Consider the following 23,481-nt stretch of genomic DNA (forward strand, 5'->3'; position numbering starts at 1 on the left):
TTCATCTTGGCAAATTTAAGAAGGTGAAAACTTGCCCTGCCCCATCTTCATCCCACCCTGGCCCCATGTGGGGTGAGAGCCACAAGACAATCTTAAGATTATTTGCAAGTGGGAGGCAGGGACTGCAGAAGGGCCAGAATAAAGAGGACATCACTGGTCAGCCTGGCCCTCCCTGAATCCTGGCATGCTAAACTCACAAGTCACCACTCCTGGGCATTCTATGTCCAGCTACCATGTGGTTTCCCCACATCTTCCAGAATGGACAATGGCAGTTGACCTCATCCCTCTGAGAGTGTCACTGTCCCAGGGGCTGTCACTAAGGAAACAGGACAGGCTCTACAAAAGGGACATCACTGAATGCCTCAGCCGCCCTTGCTGTCATGTCCTTTGAAGAAGTGACAACTGGGTGACTGAGGACAGGAAAAAGAGGAGAAAAGGCATTTGGTTTCTTCAAGTGTGGGGAGGTGGAAGATCCCCCACTGGGGTCAGGAGTCAGGGGTCGTGGCCGTGTAGCCATGGGGCCCTGGCCAGAGCACCTTCGTGCTTACTGCCATCTGTCTGTGTCTGTCTGTCTGCAGGATTCCAGAGTGAAGTTTCAATGTGCCTCTGCCAGTCATTCCCTGGGTTCTGCTGGCTCACAGTTGAGTCTTACCGAGCACTCCAAGCTTGGTGGCAAACATCAGCGCAATGCCGATAGGGAGGCCAATCACGTAATACCCTATGGCATTAACGATAGCTCCAACCTTCTGGTTTCCAGTGCCCCTCAGAATGCCACCGCTCGCACACTGTAGGCAAGAGACAGGTAACATCCATTCATGTGAACATTGCTGGGCTTCTAAAGAACTCCCTTCTGAGCCTGGACCAAACATTTTATCACTCCGTGACATCACAGGCTGGTGACATATACTCTGTAGAATAATACTCAATAGGACTTCCCACTCAAGTCCCTCTTCTAAGGGGACCTGAAGTTTATTCTCTTCAGGAGACATAGGTAGCAGGCCACCAAGGAGCTTATACTCACAGCAAGACCTTCAAAGAGGTGGGACACTGCATATATGGGGACCACTTGAGCCACCAGAGCCACGATGTCTCTGTCAGGAAAGTAAAGCACATGGTGATGAGTGGGAAACATGTATGGAAAAAGAGAAGAACATGATTCCCAGGTGAGGTGACCCCTTTTCTGTTGCAGTTCAGCAAGATTCTTGGTCCAGTTGGCTTGACGCATACACACCAGCCATGGGCCTGAGGGGAAGTGGGGTACTTCTACGGTGCTTTAGTCAAAACAGGAAAGCGATTACGTGTTGTTTTCATTACTTTATAAAAATACAGTTCATATAGATTAATTAAATGATGTGATATGCTTCTGTCCTCTCAAACTAAAGTTCAGCTTGTATTGCCATCTTTCTTCTAAGGTGGCTCCTCAGATCAAGTCTTAACATGCCTCTCAGTGTCTTAATGAAACATTGCAGAGAAAGTTAAGGTGCTCTAATATAGAGGATTGGGGGTGTGGCTTGATGGTAAAGTACTTGCCTAGCAAGTGTGAGGCCCTGGGTTCCATCTCCAGCATCACCAAAAATTAAAAACTGCTCACCACAGAACTAGGTAAGCTGGCAAAACTATAAAGATCATGGGAACAGTGTGGAGAGTTAGCCGTTAGCCTTTATGATCTGAAATGTGTCCTATTCCCTAATGCTAGACACTTAGATTCTTTCTCTTTTTCTTTCCTTTCTTTTTTATGGTACTGGGTTTTGAACTCAGGGCCTCATGGTGTTCACAACTCTCTTTTCCTATGTAATGTATTACATACTCTTTTATATTCTGCCAAAACATATCATTTCCAATATACTGCTCAATTAAGTCTATTACTATGTTGCTATTTTTATTTATTTGTTGCTGTTGGGGATTGAATCTAGGGTTTCATGCATCCTAAGCACACATTCTACCACCAAGCTATACAACAGCCCTATTTGGAGTTTTTTAACCAGTGGTCTGCAATTTGTTTGGTTGTTTTGTACTGCACTTTCACTTGGCTTTTTCTTTCAAGGCTGGTGCTCTACCACTTGAGGTATATCTCCACTTCTAGCTTTTTGGTGGACTTTTCTGCCCAGGCTAGCTTCTAGCCTCTGTCCTTAGATCTCAGCCTTCTGACTAGCCAGGATAACAGATATAAGCCACCAATGTCATCCATTGGTAAGATTTCAATTTGTTTTGACAAATTAAATCAGGCAGTTTGGCAGATACCAAGATGATTCTTCTCATCAGGACCAAAATACAAGTTGAATATTCCTGATGCAAATTATTTGGAGCCAAAACTGCTTCAGATTTCAGATTATTTCTGGAGTTTTGAATAACTCCAAATACATTATGAGATATCTTGGAGATAGGACTCTGATCTAAGCACAAAATTAATTTATATGAGATACACAATTTATATACATACGCTGAAGGTAATTTTGCACAATATTTTCAGTATACCTGCATTTTTGACCGCTCTAGCACACAAAGCTATATAACATCATGTTAGCAATCAAAAAGTTTCAGATTTTAAAGTATTTCTGATTTTGGATTTAGAATATCCAATCTGTCTGAAAATGTACTCCACAGTACCAAAAATTATTTTTAAAAATCCATGGGCCAGGTGCTAGTGGCTAATTCCTGTAATACTACTCTGGAGGCTGAGATCTGAAGATTGTGGTTCAAAGCCAGCCCGGGCAGAAAAGTCCCTGTGAGACTCTTAACTCCACTAAACTGCTCAAAAAAGCCTGAAGAGGTGCTGTGGCTCAAGTGGTAGAGTGCTAACTTTGAGCACAAAAGTCTCTGGGACAGCACCCAGGCCCTGAGTTCAAGACCCAGGACTGACAAAAAAAAATGTAAAATAAAATAAAATACATGAGTATTCTGACCATCAGAAGAATATGTTCGCTACCAATACTCATTAAATTGGCATTCTAGATTATAAACTAGTTTCTATATCTGATCAATTAAGTTCTTCCCAAGGAATATCAGTGGAGTTTCTGATCTTGCAAATTACCCAAACACCTCTCCAGATGCAGCACCCCTACCCCTAGCCATGATGGCCATGATAGCATGACAGCAACCTATCCATCTCTTGATCACAGATTTTCCATTTCAAGAAAACCCCAACACTCACCGGTCAGTAGTGAAAATGTAGCCCACAAAGTCCTTACAGCTTAACATCAGGACACAAAAGGCTACAGCAAAAAGCACTGGAGGAGGAAAAAGAACAGGAGAAGGGAAACTGTGAACAAGGAGGGCTGGACAACATGCACTGAGAGCCTCAGCTAAATAGGTCTATGTACCTGTGACCAGCAGAGCAACCACTGAGGACTTCTTTGCTTGCTCTATGTTTCCGGCACCCAGTGCATTTCCTACCCGGACGCTGGCAGCTACGCTGATGCCAATAGGGATCTAAAATGAAAAGGAAAACCTGCAACAAACTGCCCAGTGCTGGCATGGCACAGAAAAGCAATATCAGGCCTCACACCTCACTGGCAAAATGTTGCTTTTTTTTGGGGGGGGGGGGTCCAGGCCTGAACTCTGGGCCTGGGCGCTGTACCTCAGCTCTTCAGCTCAAGGCTAGCGCTCTACCACTTGAGCCACAGCGCCACTTCCAGCTTTTTGCTTTTTGCTTATGTGGTGCTAGGGAATTGAACCCAGGGCCTCAGGCATGCAAGCCAAGCACTCTAACACTGAGCCACCTTCCCAGGATAACATTTTTTAAAATCCAGGATGACATTTCATTTCCATCAATAATTTCTTTCTTTCTTTCTTTCTTTTTTTTGGTTGGTCGTGGGGCTTGAAGTCTGGCCTTGGGCACTGTCCCTCAGCTCTTCAGCTCAAGGCTAGCGCTCTACCACTTGAGCCACAGTGCCACTTCTGGTTTTCTAGTGGTTTTATTGGAGATAAGAGTCTCATGGGGGGCTGGGAAGGTGGCTCAGTGGTAGAGTGCTTGCCTTGCATGCCTGAGGCCCTGGGTTTGATTCCTCAGCACCACATAAGAAAAAAGCCAGAAGTGGTGCTGTGGCTCAAGTGGTAGAGCACTAGCCTTGAGCTGAAGAGCTGAGGGACAGCGCCCAGGCCTAGAGTTCAGGCCCCACGACCGAACCAAAAACAAAAAAAACAAAAAAAAAAAAAAGAGACTCATGGATTTTCCTGTCTGGGCTGGCTTTGATCCTCAGATCTCAGCCTCCTGAGTAGCTAGGATACAGGTGTGAGCCACCAGTGCCAGCTCCATCAATCATTTCATATATCACTGCTACATGTTACCAATGTCAGTGCTTACTTGTGGGGACCATCTCCCACGGCCCCAGGGCAGCTCTGGGACACTTACCATGTACATGATGACAGCCAGTTCATACACAATGGACTGGGCTCCCAGCTCTACCATGCCCAGAATCCCTGCAAAGACAGACAGCTGACACCCGGCTCTAGACAGAGCCCCCAGTGCCCAGGAGCTGTGCCTGCCTCTCAGCATACGTACCACTCAGGAAGCTGCCGATCTCATAGGCCCACCACTCAATACAGAGCATCAACATGCTGGGGATGGCCAGGTGCAGGAAGGAGGCCCAGTCCTGCAGGCACTCAATGGACCACCCTGCAGGTGCAACACACAGGTTTTCATCAGATCTGGCCTTCAGGCTGGATCTCAGCCCCAGGCAAAAAGCTATGGCCAAGCTGTAAGACAAAAGACAACCTTAAGCCAGACACTGATGACAGGTCATGCCTATAATCCTAGCTCTCTAGGAGACTGAGATCTGAAGATCTAGGTTCAACACCAGCCCAGGTAGAAAAGTCTGTGAGACTCTTATTGTCAATGAACCAGCAAAAAGCTAGACATAGAGGTGTGGCTCAAGTGATAGAGTGTTAGCCTTGAGCAAAAAAGCTAAGGGAGTTCAAGCCCCAGTACTGTCACATATACACAAAAAAGCAGGCTTTACCTCCCCAAGTAGCTTGATGTAGTTTTCTCCAGAGGATGTAGAGAAAGAGGAGGAGAGCCAGAGTAAACTGGGCGATTGTATTGGCCAGCGCCGAACCCCTGGGAAAGAACAGTAGCCAATTGAATGTGTACTAATGTTCTTTCAGTAAGGAGGGGCCATGTGTATCTTGCTTTGCCCTCTTCCTGAGGCCTTGAAGTTGTCTTTTTCTCAGGACAGCATCCTCCACCCCCGATAGCACTCAGTGTGAGGAGACCACATATGGGCCAGATTGGAAACACCACACACAAGTCCTCCCTCTTCCCTGTCCCAAGAGGAGGCTGGATGGACTCACATCACCCCCAGATTCAGCTGATAAAGGAACAGATAGTTGGCCAGTGCATTGACAAGGTTGGCTGCAAATCCAGTCACGATCTGGGGCAGAACGATTCCCTGGAACAAGGAGACACTGAGGGTCCAGGCCAAACTCACCGTGCTACACAGTAGGACTGGTTAAGAGGGTACAGCGCCCCTTTGGCTCTTGCCTTCCCTGTCTCCCATCCCTTCCTCTTCTCTCTTTCATATGTGAAGCCAGGAGCTCCACCACAGGAGGTGAGAAGGCAGCAGGGAGGAAAGAAAAAAAAAATAGCTTCTCTCCAAGCATGCAAGGATGGGCAAGGTTAACAGGTATACAGAAGGTATTTTCAACATGGGATGAAGATACAGTACTCCTTGTCATGAAAGTTGAAATTCAGAACACTGACCAAAGATCTTGTGAAACTAGAATTTCTTTCTGGAATATGGTAGAGACTATCATAGCTGACTGAGAAGCAGAGTAGCTGCAGGAGAAACGTCCTGTCTGGTATCTCCTATATGCTGGTACACACCTGTCATGCCAACATTTGGGGAATGGAGGCCGGAGGATTGAGGGTTTGAGGCCAATCTTGAACAAAGTTGGTAGGACACTATTTTAAAAACAAAATACACAGCGAAGGGCTGGGCTGGGTGGGGGTGGCTCTGGTGATACAACGCTTGCCTAGCAAGAGGTCCTGGGTTCAATACTCACAACTTGGGAGGAAGGGAAAGAAGCAAATCAAATTGACAATCTAATTTCCATAAAAAGATGAATGAAATTTATGTTCATTCAGTAACATGTAATAGATACCAAATTATTTTGAAAGGGGGCACTGTTTCTACTGCTGTCCCATGTTACATCCCCCCACCATTTTTTTTGTTTTTTTTTTGGGGGGGGGTCCAGTCGTGGGGCCTGAACTCTGGGCCTGGGCGCTGCCCCTCAGCTCTTCAGCTCAAGGCTAGCACTCTACCACTTGAGCCACAGCGCCACTTCCGGCTTTTTTCTTTTTGCTTATATGGTGCTGAGGAATTGAACCCAGGGCCTCATGCATGCAAGGCAAGCACTCTACCACTGAGCCACCTTCCCAGCCTCCCCACCCTTTTTTTTTTTTTGTCGGTTTTGTCAGTCGTGGAACTTGAACTCTGGGCTTGGGTGCTGTCCTTGCACTCTTCAGCTCAAGGCGAGCGCTCTACCACTTGAGCCACAGCACCACTTCCGGTTTTCTATTGGTTTATTGTAGATAAGAGTCTCAGGGACTTTCCTGCCCAGGCTGGCTTTGAACCGTGATCTTCAGATCTCAGCCTCCAGAGTTGCTAGGATTACAGGCGAGAGCCACTAGTGCCCGGCACACCCCTTTGGCAGCTTCTTTCTTCCTGAGAAATTTTGTTCTCAAAAATCAAAGACCATATATGAACTTTTGCTATTCCAAATTATATCAGTAAACAAACAAACAAAAAGCTCTACTCTTGACCAGATGATTAAAGTCGCTGTAACACCAAAAAGGAGTTTAGGGCTAGGGTGTGGGTCACTAATACAGCACTCAGCATGCATAGGCTGAGGTTCCCTTCCCAGCACTTAAAAAATGAAAACAAAAAGCTACTCAAGAGGCTGAGATATGAGGATTTTTTCAAAGCCAATCGAGCCTTCCCACCATCAACCCCCCAAAAAAGTCTGTGAGATTCTTATCTCCAGTTAACTGTCAAAGAGTTGGAAGTAGAGTTGTGGCTTAAGTGGTAGAGCCCTAGCCAAGAAAAAAAAAAAAAAAAGCCAAGAAAAAATGCAAGGGCATAAGCTGAGACCCTAGTACTAGAATGGGGGCTGGGGGTGCGGTTTGAAGGGCAGCTTCTAATTCAGACCTGGATATGGTTTCTCCATCTATCTTTGCTTTGCAGTTTCCAAGTGAAAAGGGACCTAGTTGCACAACACGGTCTAGACTTGAGGCTTCATTGACAGCCCTGCTCTGCTCTGAGCCTACAAACCAAGGCTTCACTAAATCCTACCTGATCCCTGTGTTTCTATAAATTCTTATGATTCCTTGTCTGCTAAGACCAACCCCCTCTAGCTCCTCTCGTCTCCCCAGTGTGTGTGTGTGTGTGTGTGTGTGTGTGTGTGTGGGTGGGTGGGTGGGTGGGTGGGTGGGTGTGGGTGTGTGTGTATGATGGGGAGATCTATGATCAGATTTTAATTCCAAGAAAATGATAAGAGCAGCAGCATGATTTAAGATAGACATAGAGGGGCTGGGAAGGTGGCTCCGTGGGAGAGAGCTCGCCTTGCATGTATGAGGCAATGGGTTCGATTCCTCAAGCACCACATAAGCAGAAAAAGCCGGAAGTGGTGCTAGCCTTGAGCTGAAGAGCTGAGGGACAGTACCCAGGCCCAGAGTTCAGGCCCTACAACCAGGCCAAAAAAAAGATAGACCTAGAGAAAAAGTGGCAGTAGGGAACCTGGTCAAAAAGCTCCTACTGAAATGACACAGAGCACAAATGACAAGAAATGATTTAAGTGGTCGTATAGAGGAAGGAGAGGAGCAGAGAGGACCTCCAAAACTAAGTAACTGATCAAACAGAGGTAGAGGAAGAAGATAACATCACAGAGCAGGTGTGTGGCCTATGAGAGGCAGGTGAGGTGCAGTGGTGGAAGCCACTAATTGAGACAGGATCCAAGACAGTGAGGCGCAGCAGGCTTGCCTGGCAAGGAGGGGTCACAGCTGGGCACCAGTGGCTCACACCTGTAATCCTAGCTATTCAGGAGACAGATCTGAGGATTGTGATTCAAAACTAGCCTGAGCAAGAAAGTCCTTGAGACTCTTATCTCCAATTAACCACCAAAAAGACATAAGTAGAACAGTGGCTCAAATGATACAGCACTGGCCTTGGGCAAAAAAGCTCAGGGAGGGGCTGGGAAGGTGGCTCAGTGGTAGAGTGCTTGCCTTACATGCATGAGGCCCTGGGTTCGATTCCTTAGCACCACAAAAGCAGAAAAAGCCAGAAGTGGTGCTGTAGCTCAAGTGGTAGAGCACTAGCCTTGAGCTGAAGAGCTGAGGGATAGTGCCCAGGCCCAGATTTCAAGCCCTATGACCAGAAAAAAAAAAAAAAAAAAAAAGCAGCTCAGGGGCAGTGCTAAGGCCCTGAGCTCAAGCCCCAGACCTGTATCAAAAAATGAATGAATAAAAATAAATAAACAAATAATTAAATAAATAGAAGAGGAGGAGGTGTCACCTATGTAAATTTCATGAGTTTCCCTTAGAGGGCTGGAAAAAAAATCTGGAAGCCAGAGAGATTCATGTGGGGGAGCCACATGCCCACAGATGGAAAGATAATACACGAGGAGATAGCTTCTTCAGGGAGGGTCCTAGAAAGTCCAGGGGAGTCATCTTGGCCTCCAAGTTCCCCTCACTCCACACCTGAAAGTCTAAGCATTACCCAGCTGTTTTTTTTTTCTGTTCCTTTTCTACTCTATGTCCTCTTCTTGGTTAGTAATTTTTTCCAGACAACTAGTTACCTCTTTCCATTCATTCTCAGTACGCTCCATCCAGGTTATCTTCTTAGGGAAGGCCTCAAGGCGGAAACTTTTTTTTTTTTTTTTAATCAGTCCTGGGGCTTGAACTCTAGGCCTGAGCACTGTCCCTCAGCTCTTCAGCTCAAAGCAAGCGCTCTACCACTGAGCCACAGCACCACTTCCGGTGTTCCGGTGGTTTACTGGAGATAAGAGTCTCACGGACTTTTCTGCCCAGGCTGGCTTTGAACCTCGATCCTCAGATCTCAGCCTCCTGAGTAGCTAAGATTACAGGTGTGAGCCACCAACTCCTGGCTCAATCCAGGCAGAAACTTTTTGTTCAAGAGCCTCCCCCTCCTCTCCTATATGCCCCACCATCTTGTCCTATAGATCCTCTCCCACTGTCATTTTGTTTTCTACTACTCCCCAGAGAAGGGGGTGGAGTGGGCTCTCATTTCCCAAGACCCTCATCAGCCTCCATTTCATCTCCCTCATCTGAGCCCCAACAAGTAGTTTGTTCCTACAAATTTTGAAACCCAGCAGAGAATGTAGACTCTGCTCCAGCAGACCTGGAGCCAGCCACTCTAACGCCACCACATGCTTCCCAGGCCTGTGACTGGCTCTTGCTGGCCCATTTTCTGGGTATGCCTTTCCCCCTTCTTGTCCTTGGAATAACAGCTCCACTTCTAACCTTTTTGTTGTTGGTGGTGGTGGTGGTGGTCATTGTGGGGCTTGAATTTGGGCCTGGGTGCTATCTCTGAGCTCTTTTGCTCAAAGCTATAGTTCTACCACTTTGAGCCACAGTGCCACTTCCAGTTTTCTGGTGGTTAACTGGGGATAAGAGTCTCACAGACTTTCCTACTCAGGCTTGCTTTGAACCACGATCCTCAAATCTCAGCTTCCCAAGTAGCTGGGATTATAAGCATTGAGCCACCAGAACCCAGACTTGCTTTTTGCTAGTTAATTGGAGACAAGAGTCTCTTGGATTTGTCTGCCTGGGTTGGTTTAGAACCTTGATCCTCAGCTCTCAGCCTTCTGAGTAGCTAGGATTACAGGTGTGAGCCACTAGCACTTGGATAAAGCTTATAAATATGATGTTAATAAAGTATGAAAATAGCCTTGTTTAGTTACTAATGTCTTAACATTATTCAAGAAGTGGCAAATTCTCTTCCTTCCCTTCCCTCTTTCTCTATTCCTTCTGCCTGAAGGGTGAGTCCTACACCTCCATTTACCTGGAATTTTCTAGAAGGAAATCCACAGTCTTACATCCTAAAGCCATACCTACCAACTTGGAACTACCATCGCAAGGCCTCTGACCATTGCTGTTAGCCCCACATGAAGAATCCTGACTGACTTGAGGCCCCATGACAATTTGAATTTTTGCATCACTACTGGGGAAAGCAGGGACCTGCAGAAAGAGCTGAGCAGAGGCTGGCTCTCAGGAGCTAGACAGGCCATTCTGACCCTCAGCTCTCTCCAGGGAGCACAAGGATCTGCCCTGCTCAACCCAAAGAGTTGGTTTACAACAGAGCCAAAGACCACAGTGGCTATAATCCTAAGATGGCCAATGACAATATTTCTAAGTGGGAATTGGATACAAATTTTCTAGAGCCAAAAATTATGTGATCTTTCCTTGATTTTCCTGAACAAACCAGATCTTCACATTAAAGTTCAATGTGTCCAACTCTAAAAATACCATTCAGGGGATCTGGGAAGGTAGGTTCCCACCACCCTGGTCTCCCTCATCCCTCAGTGTTTGCAGGACTCCCAATCCCATTAGCTTCCCATAGGAAGAGGACAGTTTGCTTTACCTGGTTGAGCAAGTATTTAACTTGTAATGTATAAAGGAAGGATGCCTACAAGAGAACAAGAAGTGGGTGTTAGGGCAGTCACCTGGACGTACCTGGTCAATGAGCTAGGAGCCACAGGCTGGCTTATGCCATAGTCAAGGCTGATCCCCTCTGCTCTTCCAAAAAGCCATGCATTTCTTTTATGGCTACAAATGGTTCAAGCAATACCCCCACAACACACCCTATTGGGCCAATGGAGATGTAGTTCTTTTGGGTGGGCAGCAAGAATTTTTCTGAGTATGTTAGGAGATAGCTCACAGGGTTTCTTCCTACTTATAGACCAAGATATCAACCTATTTGGTGGGACAATGAAAGAATATTACATTTAAACAGTTTTATACAACAGGGCTGGGGCGTAAGAGAGCTCAGTAGTAGGGCTTTTGCCTAGCATGTGAGGCCCTGGATTCCACCCCAACCCTGCAAAAAGTTACTCAGTGAATTAAATACAAATATTGTTTTATCAACGTAAAGAGCACAGTACCAATTACTAGGGCAAATGGCTACTGTTACAGGTTCAAGGATGTCTCCCAAAATTACACATTGAAGCCCTAATACTCCCTTAGGCATGTAACTGGGGTTGCAGGCCTTTACAGAGGTGATTAAATTAAAATCAAGGTGTCAGGTTGGGACCTTTATTTAGTAGAATCTGTGTCCTTGTAAGAAGAGCTACCTGGGGCTTTGGGCACAGAGGCATGGCTATGAGACTTGGGAGCAAACAAGAGGACATCTGTAAGTGAAGGACAGAGGCTACAGAGGAAACTAGCTGTGCCACACCTTGATCTCGGACTTCTAGCCACCAATGCAATAAGAAATCACTTCCTATTGTTTAAGCTCCCAGCCTATGGTATTATGGCAGCCCTCCCACAAACTAATTCAGCTTTTTCTCAATTGAATAAACCTAGTTTTTGACTGTCCTTTGAGCACACACATCTGGATGTCAAACATTAACACATTCAGTATGCCCACACTCAGCGGGCACACAAAGTCTAAAGGGCAAAATGAGTCCCTCAGAGGCTCTGAGATGTGTAAGCTTTACCCCTTAAAAAAAAAATCTAGGGGCTGGGAAGGTGGCTCAGTGCTAGAGTGCTTGCCTTGCATGTACGAGGCCCTGGGTTCGACTCCTCAGCACCACATAAGCAGAAAAAGCCAGAAGTGGCGCTATGGCTTAAGTGGTAGAGTGCTAGCCTTGAGCTGAAGAGCTGAGGGACAGCTTCCAGGCCCCACAACCAACAACAAAAAAAGTACAGGTTCTTCTCCTTGAATGAACTCAGAGGGCCCTCTAGCTACAAGAATTCGAGATAGTGGCCTCCTGGAATTATATCTTCCCACCCGCATGTTTCTTTGAGAGATAATGCTGGCTATGTACTTCAATTGGGCATGATTAAAACCACTCTTTCATAAAGAGCAAGATTTTAATTATGTGGGCATAATTATGCCAAAATTAAAATTATGCTTACATGAGAGTCACTGACTAATCTGATATACCTGGGGCCTGATGATGGCACGGGTACTTTCTTACCCATGGGCCCCCAAGAATGGAACCCTGAGCCCTTGAGAACTCACAGGAAGTGCTGGAATGAAGATCATGACATAGGTCTGCGTGAGCCTAGACAACAAAAAATAAGAGTGAAAAACAATGATGGAGGTTACGCGCCATGGAAAAGAAAGGCAGAACAAAATAAACTGCTGGGGGAAGAGGGAAACCTTACAGAGTTTGCCAAGTTGCCTTTCTTGCTTCTTCTATGACTTTGGGTTTAGGACAGGGATTTTAGCCTCACACTATGGCTGGGTGGTTCTCTGGTGTGAAAAGCTATCCTGTGTAAGACAGGCTGTTTGGCAGCCTTCCTGGTTTCCATCCCGGCAACCATCAGCTGAGATACCCAAAACTCTCTTCAGATATTGCTGATGGCCCTGGTCTCAGAACCCTGGGTTTGAGGCAAGGACTAAATTTTAAAGGTCTTAATGGCCATTCATTGGAATCACCCAGGAAGCTTTGAATGGAACTGGTCCCCAGGCTTTGCCCTGGATCAATTTGAAGAGGCCTTGGGGAGTAGGGACCAAAAACATGAATCAGGATTTATAGCATCCTGGTAGTGTGTGTGTGCGTGCGCATGCTTAAGCCTCAAGACATGAGCACTGTCTCTGAGCTTTGTTTACTCAAGGCTAGTGTTCAACAACTTGAGCCACAGCTCTACTTCTGGCTTTGCTTCCTTCTTTCTTTCTTTCTTTCTTTCTTTCTTTCTTTCTTTCTTTCTTTCTTTCTTTCTTTCCTTCTTTCCTTCTTTCTTTCCTTCTTTCTTTCCTTCTCTCTTTCCTTCTCTCTTTCTCTTTCTTTCTTCCTTTCTTTCTTTTGGGTAGGGGAAAGGGAGAGTATACTTTATGGAGATAAAAGTCTCATGGACTGTCTGGTTTAGCTTCAAATCATAATCCTCAGATTTCAGCCTCCTAAGTAGCTAAGATTATAGGCATAAGCCACCAGTGCCAGCCTTCCTGATAATTTTAATATCAGGAATGAGTGTTGGAATCATTAAGCTATGAACAAACCATAAACTTTGGTTCCATGTGGAGATGCTTGCAAAACTAATTCCACTCAAAACTGAAGTCATCCTGGAGAGGAGAATCTAGATCTTAGGAGAGCCAGGTGTGGAAGATACTAAGGCCTGTGAGGGATCAGTGAAAGACAGCCTGAATCCCATCTTGGTGAGCAGCCTTTGTCACTGGCCTTTGTTAACTCCTAGAGGCTGAGCCTGGCCAGTCTTTGTCCCAACTTACTTGGACACAGACGGGTCCTGCCTGAAGAGCAGCAGGATGTGCTGGGTGTTGATGAAGAGCGCCCAGCAGGGGAAGCAGCAGAGGAGAAGAATAAGCACGCCCTTCTGCAGGATGACCCCCACGTGCTTCAAGTTCTGGCTGCCATATGTCTAGGGTGTACAACAGACAAATTCATTAGCACAGAAAAGGCACACCTTGCTGTTCCCTAAGAGCCTTCATGTCCCCCAAAGCATGCTTCACAAAGAAACAGGCGCATGGGCTGGGAAGGTGGTTCAGTGCTAGAGTGCTTGCCTTGCATGCATGAGGCCCTGGCTTCGATTCCTCAGCACCACAAAAACAGAAAAAACCAGAGGTGGCACTGTGGCTCAAGTGGTAGCGCGCTAACCTTGAGCTGAAGAGCTGAGGGACAGTGCCCAGGCCCAGAGTCAGGCCCCACAACCAGCACACAGAAAAAGGAACAGGTGCACTTAGAGACTTTGCCATCTTCTTAGGGAAGAGGTACCATGGCAAGAAAGGCCATAGAGTGAATGGACCCGCAGCTCACTGCAACCACTCAGTATCACTAGAGAAGAAAGTACTGGATAGTACTGTTAGCCTAGGAGAGATCCAAAGTCAAAATTTTAAATATGGCTTGTCTGACTCTTTGCAGCATTTTTGGTTTAAAGTCAAGGCCTTGTGATTATCAGACAAAGATTCTACCCCTGAACTATGTCCCCCCCTCAACCAGTGCTTTTTGATTTAGGGGGTTTTGTTGTCGGTTGCTGTTTTTTTATTCTAGAGATATTTTATTTAGAAAAAAATGTCACTGACTTTAAGATTTTTCTTTTTAAATGGCACACTAATTAGACATAAAATAGTCCAGGAGGGGCTGGGAAGGTGTCTCAGTGGTAGAGTGCTTGCCTCATATGCATGAGGCCCTGGGTTCAATTCCTTAGCACCACAAAAACAGAAAAAGCTGGAAGTGGTCCTGTGGCTCAAGTGGTAGAGCATTAACCCTGAGCTGAAGAGCTCAGGGACAGCACCCAGGCCCAGAGTTCAAGACCCACAACAGATCAAAAAAAAAAAGTCCAGGATAATAAAATATTTACCCATAGAATGCAAACTAAGTCTATGATGAGTGAAAAATGTTATCCATCCACTGACTCATTTACCATTCCCACTGCTCCTCTCCTGTTTCCTTTTTCTTTGCCTTTTGAAAAGGCTGGTGTTCTACCACTTGAGCCACAGCTCCATTTCCAGCTTTTTGGTGGCTCATTGGAGCTATAATTATCTCATGGACTTTTCCTGTCTGGGCTAGCTTTAAAAAGAGATCCTCAGATCTCAGGCTCTTGAGTAGCTAGTGAGCTTGGAGCAGAAAAGGCTAAGGGGCAGTGCCAAGGCCCTGAGTTCAAGCCCTTAGTATGGCGCACACGCGCACGCACACACACACACACACACACACACACACACACACACACGCATGATAGATAGACAGACAGACAGCAGACAGTTAGATAGATAGATAGACAGATAGATATACCTATCTACATTACAAAGACAGCAAATGAGGAAAACAGGTTTAAGTGGCTGATACAGTGTTATAAAGACTTCCTGCTTAGGTTCTTTCATCTGTTTGTATAAGTAATTCATTCTCTCTCTCTCTCTCTCTCTCTCTCTCTCTCTCTCTCTCTCTCTCTCTCTCTCTCTCTCTCTCTCTCTCTCTGGCTAGTGGAATTCTTCCATCTATATTCAAGAAATATTCTGGGGTCACTGTGAGAATGCGACCACTTCTACTTACCTGAGAGATGAGAGTGTCACAAGCAGAAGATAAGCCATGTCCCACTGAAATGCCAGTGACATTGATGATCTGAAAATAATCCAAGGATAAGGCCAGCAGAGTTAAAGAGGGAAGGGTAGTCCAACTCTCTGTCCCTGCTGGCCAAAGCCAGCCAAGCTCTTCCTCCAACATTCACAAGCCCATTTCATCATCTTCCTGAAGCCTGGGGCCCCTGCTCAAATCAACTGAGCCAACCCCAAGCACATTCACAAGCTCAGAGAGGGACACAAAATCTAGCCTGTAGCTTGAAACACAGCCTTTTTGTTAAGTCTTTGACACTTGTTCTCCCTGTCACAGACACTTCCAAAGGGCAAGAAGTCTGGCACAGCAGCAGTTTGGGGTAAATTCATGTGCTCAAGGGTAACTGCCATCTTGTCGACTCTAATAGAAAATCCATATTCCAAGCTGGATTGTGAAACTCTAGAGCTGACTTGACATTCAAAAAGTTTCATGCCAAAAAAAGCATTAAAAAAAAATAAAACTTCCCTGAGCATTTTGGATAAGGGAGATCCCACTTATCTGGTCGGGGTTAAAAACCTGAATGGAGCTGGACCCCAGTGATTCTACAATCCTAGCTACTCAAAAGGCTGAGACATTAGTGTCAAGGTTTGGAGCCAACCAACCTCAACAGCAGATCTTTAAGACTCTTACCTCCAATTAACCAGCAAAAAGGTGAAACTGGAGGCATGGCTCAAGTAGTAGAGCAGAAGGGAGGCTAAGGGGATGAAAGTCACTGATTGTATCTATTGTTCTAGATACCAAACCAAACTAGCCAAACCAAACAAGTTAGCAGGACCGTGAGACTTACATGGCTGGTTTGACAACCTCTGATACACATTAAGCCCCTGGATGGACAAAGACCCATGGTCTCTGGGGTCTGCAGTCACTCTTGAAGATTTGGAGTGTCTCTCAATTTCGGGTTTGGAAACTAGTTTGGACTGAGGGGCAGAGTGGATGGGTCAGGGGCATCTGTGCCTTCAGATGAAGTCAGACTCTAACGTCCTTTTACAACTCTCCTCTCCCACACATAGGGCCAACAACCGGGACCAGAGCTTCACAGGTGATGTGGTAGAGAGAATATAGTGCTCTCTGAAGATGTCTCCATTTTAATCCTAGCAAGAAGAGTTATTCATTAAGGCTGCAATTGTGTGTTTAACACTTTGACTTTAGCCCTGTGGAACCTGTTTCAATTTTCTGACCTCCAAAGAATACACTGGTATAGTTTAAGTGATTGAGCTGAGGCTACTTGTTACAGCAGCATGAGGAACCACATACACACAGCTTTCACAGACCCCTGTGGAAAGCCCCATACGTACTGCAATTGCCAGAGTGACCGCATCCAGCTCTAGCTTGCCCAGGTGCCCGCAGAACACTGAGCTTATGAAACTGATCAGGAACATCATCAGCTGGGCCAAGAACTTAGAAGAGAAAGAAGAGGAGACGAAATGAGAACCAATGACCACACTCTCCAAGGCAACAGTACCCAACCCCTCTACCCCCATCCGGCCACCCCTACCATCATCTCCAATGGAAGGCAAAGAAACCTAGCTTCAAGGGAGCTGTTGTCAGATTTGCTATATCCTGGGAACTTACTGAAATTGTAAAATAGTATTCCCAGAATACTATTTTAGTATTCTGGGGATACTATTTTATCTGGGAATTGAATTCAGAGCCTTGTACATGCTAGACAAATATTCTACCACTGAACGACATCATCAGTCTTTTAAAAAAATTTTCTTTAAGTCAGGAACTGGTGACTCATGCCTGTAATCATAGCTATTCGGAAGGTTGAGATCTGAGGATTCCCATTGGAAGCTGCCTTGGATAGAAAACTCTGTGAGACTCATATCTCCAATTAACTAACAAAAAGCCAGAAGTGGAAATGTGACTCAAGAGGTAGAGCACCAACTTTGGTGTAAAAGCCAAATAAGACTCGAGAGCCTAAGTTCAAGCTCCAGTATTGGCACAATAATATAAAAATGAAAAAATTAAAAATGTATTTTGTGAGTCAGTCTTGGCAATTCACACCTATAAACCCCATCACTACAGAATCAGGGAGAAGAGAATGGTGAGTTTAAGACCATCCTGGGCTATAAATGGCAAGTTTCAGGCCAGCATGAGCCATCTAGTAAGATCCTGTCTCAAACCAAAGGGGAAAAAAGTTCTTTTAATTTGGACACGAAGTCTAAGTTGCTCAGGCTAGCCTCCACTTTCAGTTTTCCTGTCTCAGCCTCCCAAGTGCTAGAATTACAAGGCAAGTGCCATCAATCTCAGCTAAAAAAAAAAAAAAAATCTGTATTTTTTAACACTTTATAGTTGGCACATAAAATTGAACATACTTGTGACATTTCAATACAATATAACCTGCGCAGTGACAAGCTCCAGGGTGTTTAACACATTTATCACCTTCTTTATGATGTATGGGGAACATTAAAAGTCCTATTAGTTGCCATGCCCTGGTGGCTTATACTTGTTATCCCAGTTACTCAAGAGTTGGACACCGAAAACTCAGCAAAAATAGTCTGAGAGACTCCATCTCCAACTAACTAGTGAAAAGCCAGGCTGAGGGTTGACTTAAGTGGTAGAGTACCAGCCATGAGCAAGAAAGTTGAATAAGCATGAGACTCTGAGTTCAAGCCCTGGTACACATACACACACACACACACACACACACACACACACACACACACACACACACACACACACACACACACACACACACACACACCCCAAGCTATTTTGAAATGTGGGATCATCTAGTTATCTTATTATGATATGGAATATTAGGAATTATTTCTCCTACCCAATTGCATTCCTTATTTTTCTACTTAGAAATATTTTTTCTTTCTGCCAGAACCATTTTTTTATTTTTTGGTCCGGTCGTGGGCCTGAACTCTGGGCCTGGGCGCTGTCCCTCAGCTCTTCAGCTCAAGGCTAGCGCTCTACCACTTGAGCCACAGTGCCACTTCCGACTTTTTTCTTTTTGCTTATGTGGTGCTGAGGAATCAAACTCAGGGCCTCAGGCATGCAAGGCAAGCGCTCTACCACTGAGCCACCTTCCCAGCCCCATCCATTTTTATTTTTAATACTTTTTTATTATAAAAATACTGTACAGAGGGGTTACAGTTACATGAGTAAGGTAAAGTACATTTCTTATTGAGCATTGTTGCCTCCTCCTTTGTTTTTCCCCACTATCTTTTCCTTCCCACCTCCCCAACTCCCCCTCCCCCCTCTTTTTTTTTGGTCGGTCATGGGGCTTGAACTCTGGGTTTGGGCACTGTCCCTGGGCTCTTCAGCTCAAGGGGAGCACTCTACCACTTGAGCCACAGTGCCACTTCTGGTTTTCTGGTGGTTTATTGGAGATAAGAAGCTCACAGACTTTGCTGCCCAGGCTGGCTTTGAACCCAGATCCTCAGATCTCAGTCTCCTGAGTAGCTAGGATTACAGGCGTGAGCCACCCGTGCCCGGCTCCCCCGCCCCCTTTTTTTTGTCAGTCATGGGGCTTGAACTCTGGGCTTCGGCTGTCCCTGAGATCTTCAGCTCAAGGCGAGTGCTCTACCACTTGAGCCACAGTGCCACTTCCAGTTTTCTAGTTTTACTGGAGATAAGAGTCTCATAAGACTTTCCTGCCCAGGCTGGCTTTGAACCATGATCCTCAGATTTCAGCCTCCTGAGCAGCTAGGATTACAGGCCTGGTGCCCAGCCCAATTGCATTCCTCAACCTACTAACTAACCTCTCAGTTGGTCCAAAAACCACTTGTTTTTTCCACTCCAGTGTCTCAGGCTATAGAACACATTAAATTTCTTCTGAAAGGTTTGGCGCTTGCATCTAAGTTAAGCCCTCTGTTCTCCCAGATCCTAGTGAACAGATCCACAGAGAACAGAGCCTTCTCCAGGTGCCATGAAAAAGGCAGAAGTGGAGCTGTGGATCAAGTAGTTGAACTCTATCCTTAAGCAAAAAAGCTCAGACTCTAAATTCAAGCCCCAGGACCAGTGCAAAAAAAAAAAAAAAAAAAGCCTTCAATAATAAGAACTTGTGTCAGCAAGCAGGGCATCTCACAGTGAAGCAAAGGCTGAGATAGAAATAGGTGCTCCAAGTAAATTCCAGTAGGGTCCTGGATGCCCAGGTAAAGTGCTACCAGTCTGCTGAGAATCTCTATTATTATTATTTCTTTTTTTCATGGTACCAGGACCTTATGCTGGCTAGGCTGGTACTCTACCATATAAGCATACCCTGCCCTTTATGTATCCGTTTGCATTTTGGGTTTTTTGTTCATTTGTTTTTTTGTCAGTCATGGGGCTTAAACTCAAGGCCTGGGTGCTGTCCCTGAGCTCTTTTGCACAAGGCCAGTGCTCTACCACTTTGAGCTACAGCGCCATTTCCAGTTTTTGAGTGGTTAATTGGAGATAAGAGGCTCACTGGAACTTTTCTGCCTCAGCTGGCTTCAAATCATGATCCTCAGATCTCAGCCTCCTGAATAGATAGGATTACAGGCGTGAGCCACTGGTGCCCTGCTACCATTTATTTTTTTAAATAAGGACTTGCTGTTTGCCTAGGCCAGCTTGGACCATGATCCTCCTATTCACATTTCCTATATAGCCAGGATGACAGGCATTGCATTGGTTGAGATGGAGGAGAGCCTCACAAACTTTTTGCTCTTCTCCCCATCTCAGCCTCCCAAGTAAACAGGATTATAGGTGTGAGCCACAACACTTGGCTCTAATTCTTTAATTCTACAAAAGCTCAGGTATAAGGACACATTCATCTGCTGGAATACTGAACCATACTTCCCCACAAGTCCACTGGCCAGTAGACACTAGCTTATTTCTTCAGGTTAATTTTAAACCCTCTCCTGCCCCTGCCTGCCTGACCCAGCAGCCCAATGTCTCAATCTCAGGAAAGTCACGTGGCCCATGAGGAGGCTCATCTGAAGCCCCTCCCAATAGGAAGGAGCAGGCAGATGCCTGAGGACTTGCTGCACCTGCCCCACGGGGCCCTCACAAAGGCCCAGGCCTCCAGATGTCACATTTGCTGTTGGTCCAGCCACAGTGCCACCTCTCACAGCCCTTCAAAATGGGCTTCTTTGTGCTGACTCAAGGGCCCTTCCTTCTTGGATTCCAGTGATGAGTTTTCATTGCTGGCTTCCACCTGTCCCATCATAACCTGTCTGCTGGGGCTGCAACCACCCCCAAAATTGCTGTCACCAGGTTCCTGAACTGTGACAGTGCAAGATGAATGCTATGTCCTTCCCAGGGCCTACAACTGGAGAAGGGCAGTTCTCAAACCCAGTGACGGATGGAGAACTTTAACATGGGAATGGCCTGTTCCTATGTGAGTATATGTGAGTGTGTGTGACTGTATGTGTGTGTGTAAATGTAGGTGTCAGTGTGGGTGGGTGTGAATGTGTGCACACTTGCACACTTGTCTGTAGGAATCATATCTTTCTTCAAGCCCCAACCCAGGTATGCTCCTCTATTACAGAAACTGAGTGTGAATTTCATTTCAAACACAACCTCCAGCTTCTAAACAGAGAACATTTTTTTTTTTGTATCACATAAATAAGGCTCAATAAGAAAAGAGGGGATTAGCCATTAGCCAGGCATGGTGGCACATGCTTGTAATCTCAGCTACTTGGAAATTTCCCTCCTCTCTAGTAGGAGGATCTCAAGTTTCAAGCCAGCCTGAGGAAAATTAACAAGAGCCTGTCTCAAAAATAAAAGGGCTGAGGCTTGGCTCAATTGGTAGAGAACAAACACAAGGCCCCAGGGTTCAATCTCCAGTACCACAAAAAAAAATAAACACATAAAACAAACAAGAAGAGATAAGCCAAACAAAGCTGAGAGATTCTTGTGTCCAATTAACGAGAGATATGGTTCAAGTGGTAGAGTGCCAGCCTTGAATGAAAAAGTCAAGTAAGAGCCTAAGGTCCTGAGATCAGATCCTAGTATCAGCCCATAAATAAATAAATTAGTAAGAGAAGAATGAAAATGGAGGGGTTGTGGTCCAGGGGTGTAGTTCAGAGGTAAAATGCCCTGGGTTCCATCCTCAGCATGAGAGGAAATGTGACATGAAAGGCCTGATTCAGTAGAATGTGAAGCTCGAGCCCATGGAGTCCCCTAGATTCATTCTAGGACCCCCAAGCTGTGACTGAGGTGTTTACTTCCCTTACAGACATTTGCTGTGGGTTCATCCAGGGACACTGGATATCTATCTATTTATTCATTCACTCATTCATTCATCTATGTCTGGTACTGGGGCTTGAACTCAGAGCCTTAAGTTTTCATTTGGCTTTTTTCATTCAAGGCTGGTATTCTATCTCTTGAGCCACAACTTCACTTCCAGCTTCTTGCTGGTTATTTGAAGATGAGAGTCTCTGGGACTTGTGTGCCCAAGCTGGCTTCGAACCTCAATCCTCAGAATTGTCTGCCTGGGCTGGCTTAGAACTGTGATCCTCAGATATCTCTCTCTCTCTCTCTCTCTCTCTCTCTCTCTCTCTCTCTCTCTCTCTCTCTCTCTCTCTCTCTCTCTCTTTCTCTCTCTCTCTCTCTCCCCCTCTCTCTCCCTCCCTCTCTCTCTCTCTATCTTTCTCTCCCTCCCTCCCTCCCTCTCCCCTGAGTCACTAACATTATAGGTGTGAGCCACCTGTACCATTCTTCATGCTTACCCCATGATCACCCAGTAAAGGTACAAGCCCCTAAAATCCAGTCTTAGAGAATCTGTAGAGCCTTTGGAACTGTGCCAACAGAAGGCATGCTGTTTGGCCTGGACAAAGCCAAATGACTGATAGAAACTGCCAGGGTAAGGGCTTGTGGTAGAACTCAGAGAGAGGGAGAGAATATGCACTTAGTATGTTTAAGGTTCTGTGCTAAATCTGCTCAATCCTCAGCTGTGTGTGCACCTATGCACCTATGTACACTCACATGTGCACACATACACACATATACACAAGTGAGCTGACTATGCATCTGTCCTCTTTTCATCTAGGATTTCTGCTCATGTTTTGGCCAGGCAGCAATACATAAAGCTGGTAGTGAGGAGAAGGTCCACAACCCAGAAGCTTGAGGAGGGGACTCTCCAGGACTTGCTGCCTGCCCACTGGCCAATTAAGAGCTCTAGGAGGAAGGGGACAGTCACCCACCCACCCCCCACTCCAGGGAGGCCTGAGAATCTACTCATAGCAGCAAAAGATCATCATTGGAAGGAACATAATGGTGCTTAGGAACAGCCTCCTCCTTGTACATTCGAGGCAGCTCAGTCCAGTCACCTGACCAGGCTCGGACCTTACACTCAAGACGGAGTCTCTGGAGCACAAAGTACATCCCAGCCACAGGGTTAAACACGGCTACTCCACCCCACCCCAGAAAGTCCACAGCACAGAGGAAAAAGGCAAGGAAGATGCAATGAACAACACAGCTCAGTAAATTGCTGTAGTGTCTTCTTATAGCCTGGCCTCTCTGCCTTCATTTCACATCTCTTCTTTACCTTGGGTCTGATTCCTGCCCAGCTCCACATAGAGGCCTTCAGGGATGTCTGTCTAAAATACAAGGTTGCCAGGTACTGGTGGCTCATGCCTGTCATCCTAGCTACTTAGGAGGCTGAGATCTGAGGACTGAGATTCAAAGCCAGCCCAGGCAGAAAGTTCTGTTAAGATTCTTATCTAATTAACCAGAAGAAAAGTTGAAAGTGTAGCTGTGGGTCAGATGGTACAGCGCTATTCTTGAGCAAAAAAGCCAAGTGAGAACTTGAGGCGCTGAGTTCAAGCCTCAGTACCAGAAAACACACACACACACACACATGTTAAAATATGAGATGGCCCACTTCAAGGCTAAAGGTAGAAAGATAACTAATGGCCTTTACTCTCAGCTTTTATGACATCCTATTCTAGACCCTCAAAGAGATCCCCCAAATCCCCATTGTTCTAAATCTGTAGTCACCTTGGATTCTAGGAAAGGCAAAGCCTCCAAGATAAATCACCCCATGATGGGATCATCCCCTAAGTGGATCAATTACCCCATGATGGAAACTGAGGCGGTGGGCCAAGCAGGGCAATCATCTCCTGAGAACTGGCTTGTCTGAGTCATTGCAGGGGCAAGACTAAGATAATCACCAACCAGACCATAGTATGGCCAAGACTGCCTAATTATGCATACCTTCCACTCCTAAGCCCACAGATCAAAGTAGGGCACTAAACAAGTCCCAGATCCGAAGACTCCAAACCAGTTCTCTGGTCTGTGGGAAAAGATGGCAAGTTTATGCAC

General features: G+C 45.8%; 1 protein-coding gene across 1 annotated transcript in view; it reads right to left on the reverse strand.

Annotated features, from left to right (window-relative positions):
- LOC138830816 (multidrug and toxin extrusion protein 1-like) overlaps positions 1–23,481 on the reverse strand; it is a 34,782-nt gene that overhangs the window by 9,692 nt on the left and 1,609 nt on the right. Inside the window, exons 2-14 of the mRNA XM_070027587.1 lie at positions 16,539–16,640; positions 15,184–15,252; positions 13,407–13,555; positions 12,198–12,240; positions 10,596–10,640; positions 5,290–5,387; positions 4,959–5,056; positions 4,502–4,615; positions 4,352–4,419; positions 3,321–3,429; positions 3,152–3,227; positions 1,022–1,091; positions 653–785 (exon numbers count right to left, since the gene is read on the reverse strand). Coding sequence (XP_069883688.1) covers positions 653–785; positions 1,022–1,091; positions 3,152–3,227; positions 3,321–3,429; positions 4,352–4,419; positions 4,502–4,615; positions 4,959–5,056; positions 5,290–5,387; positions 10,596–10,640; positions 12,198–12,240; positions 13,407–13,555; positions 15,184–15,252; positions 16,539–16,640 — 1,174 coding nt within the window. The remainder of the gene's footprint in view (positions 1–652; positions 786–1,021; positions 1,092–3,151; positions 3,228–3,320; positions 3,430–4,351; positions 4,420–4,501; positions 4,616–4,958; positions 5,057–5,289; positions 5,388–10,595; positions 10,641–12,197; positions 12,241–13,406; positions 13,556–15,183; positions 15,253–16,538; positions 16,641–23,481) is intronic.

Source organism: Dipodomys merriami, unplaced genomic scaffold (genome assembly GCF_024711535.1).
Source record: "Dipodomys merriami isolate MVZ:Mamm:240054 unplaced genomic scaffold, mDipMer1.0.p SCAF_19, whole genome shotgun sequence".
NCBI lineage: Eukaryota > Metazoa > Chordata > Mammalia > Rodentia > Heteromyidae > Dipodomys > Dipodomys merriami.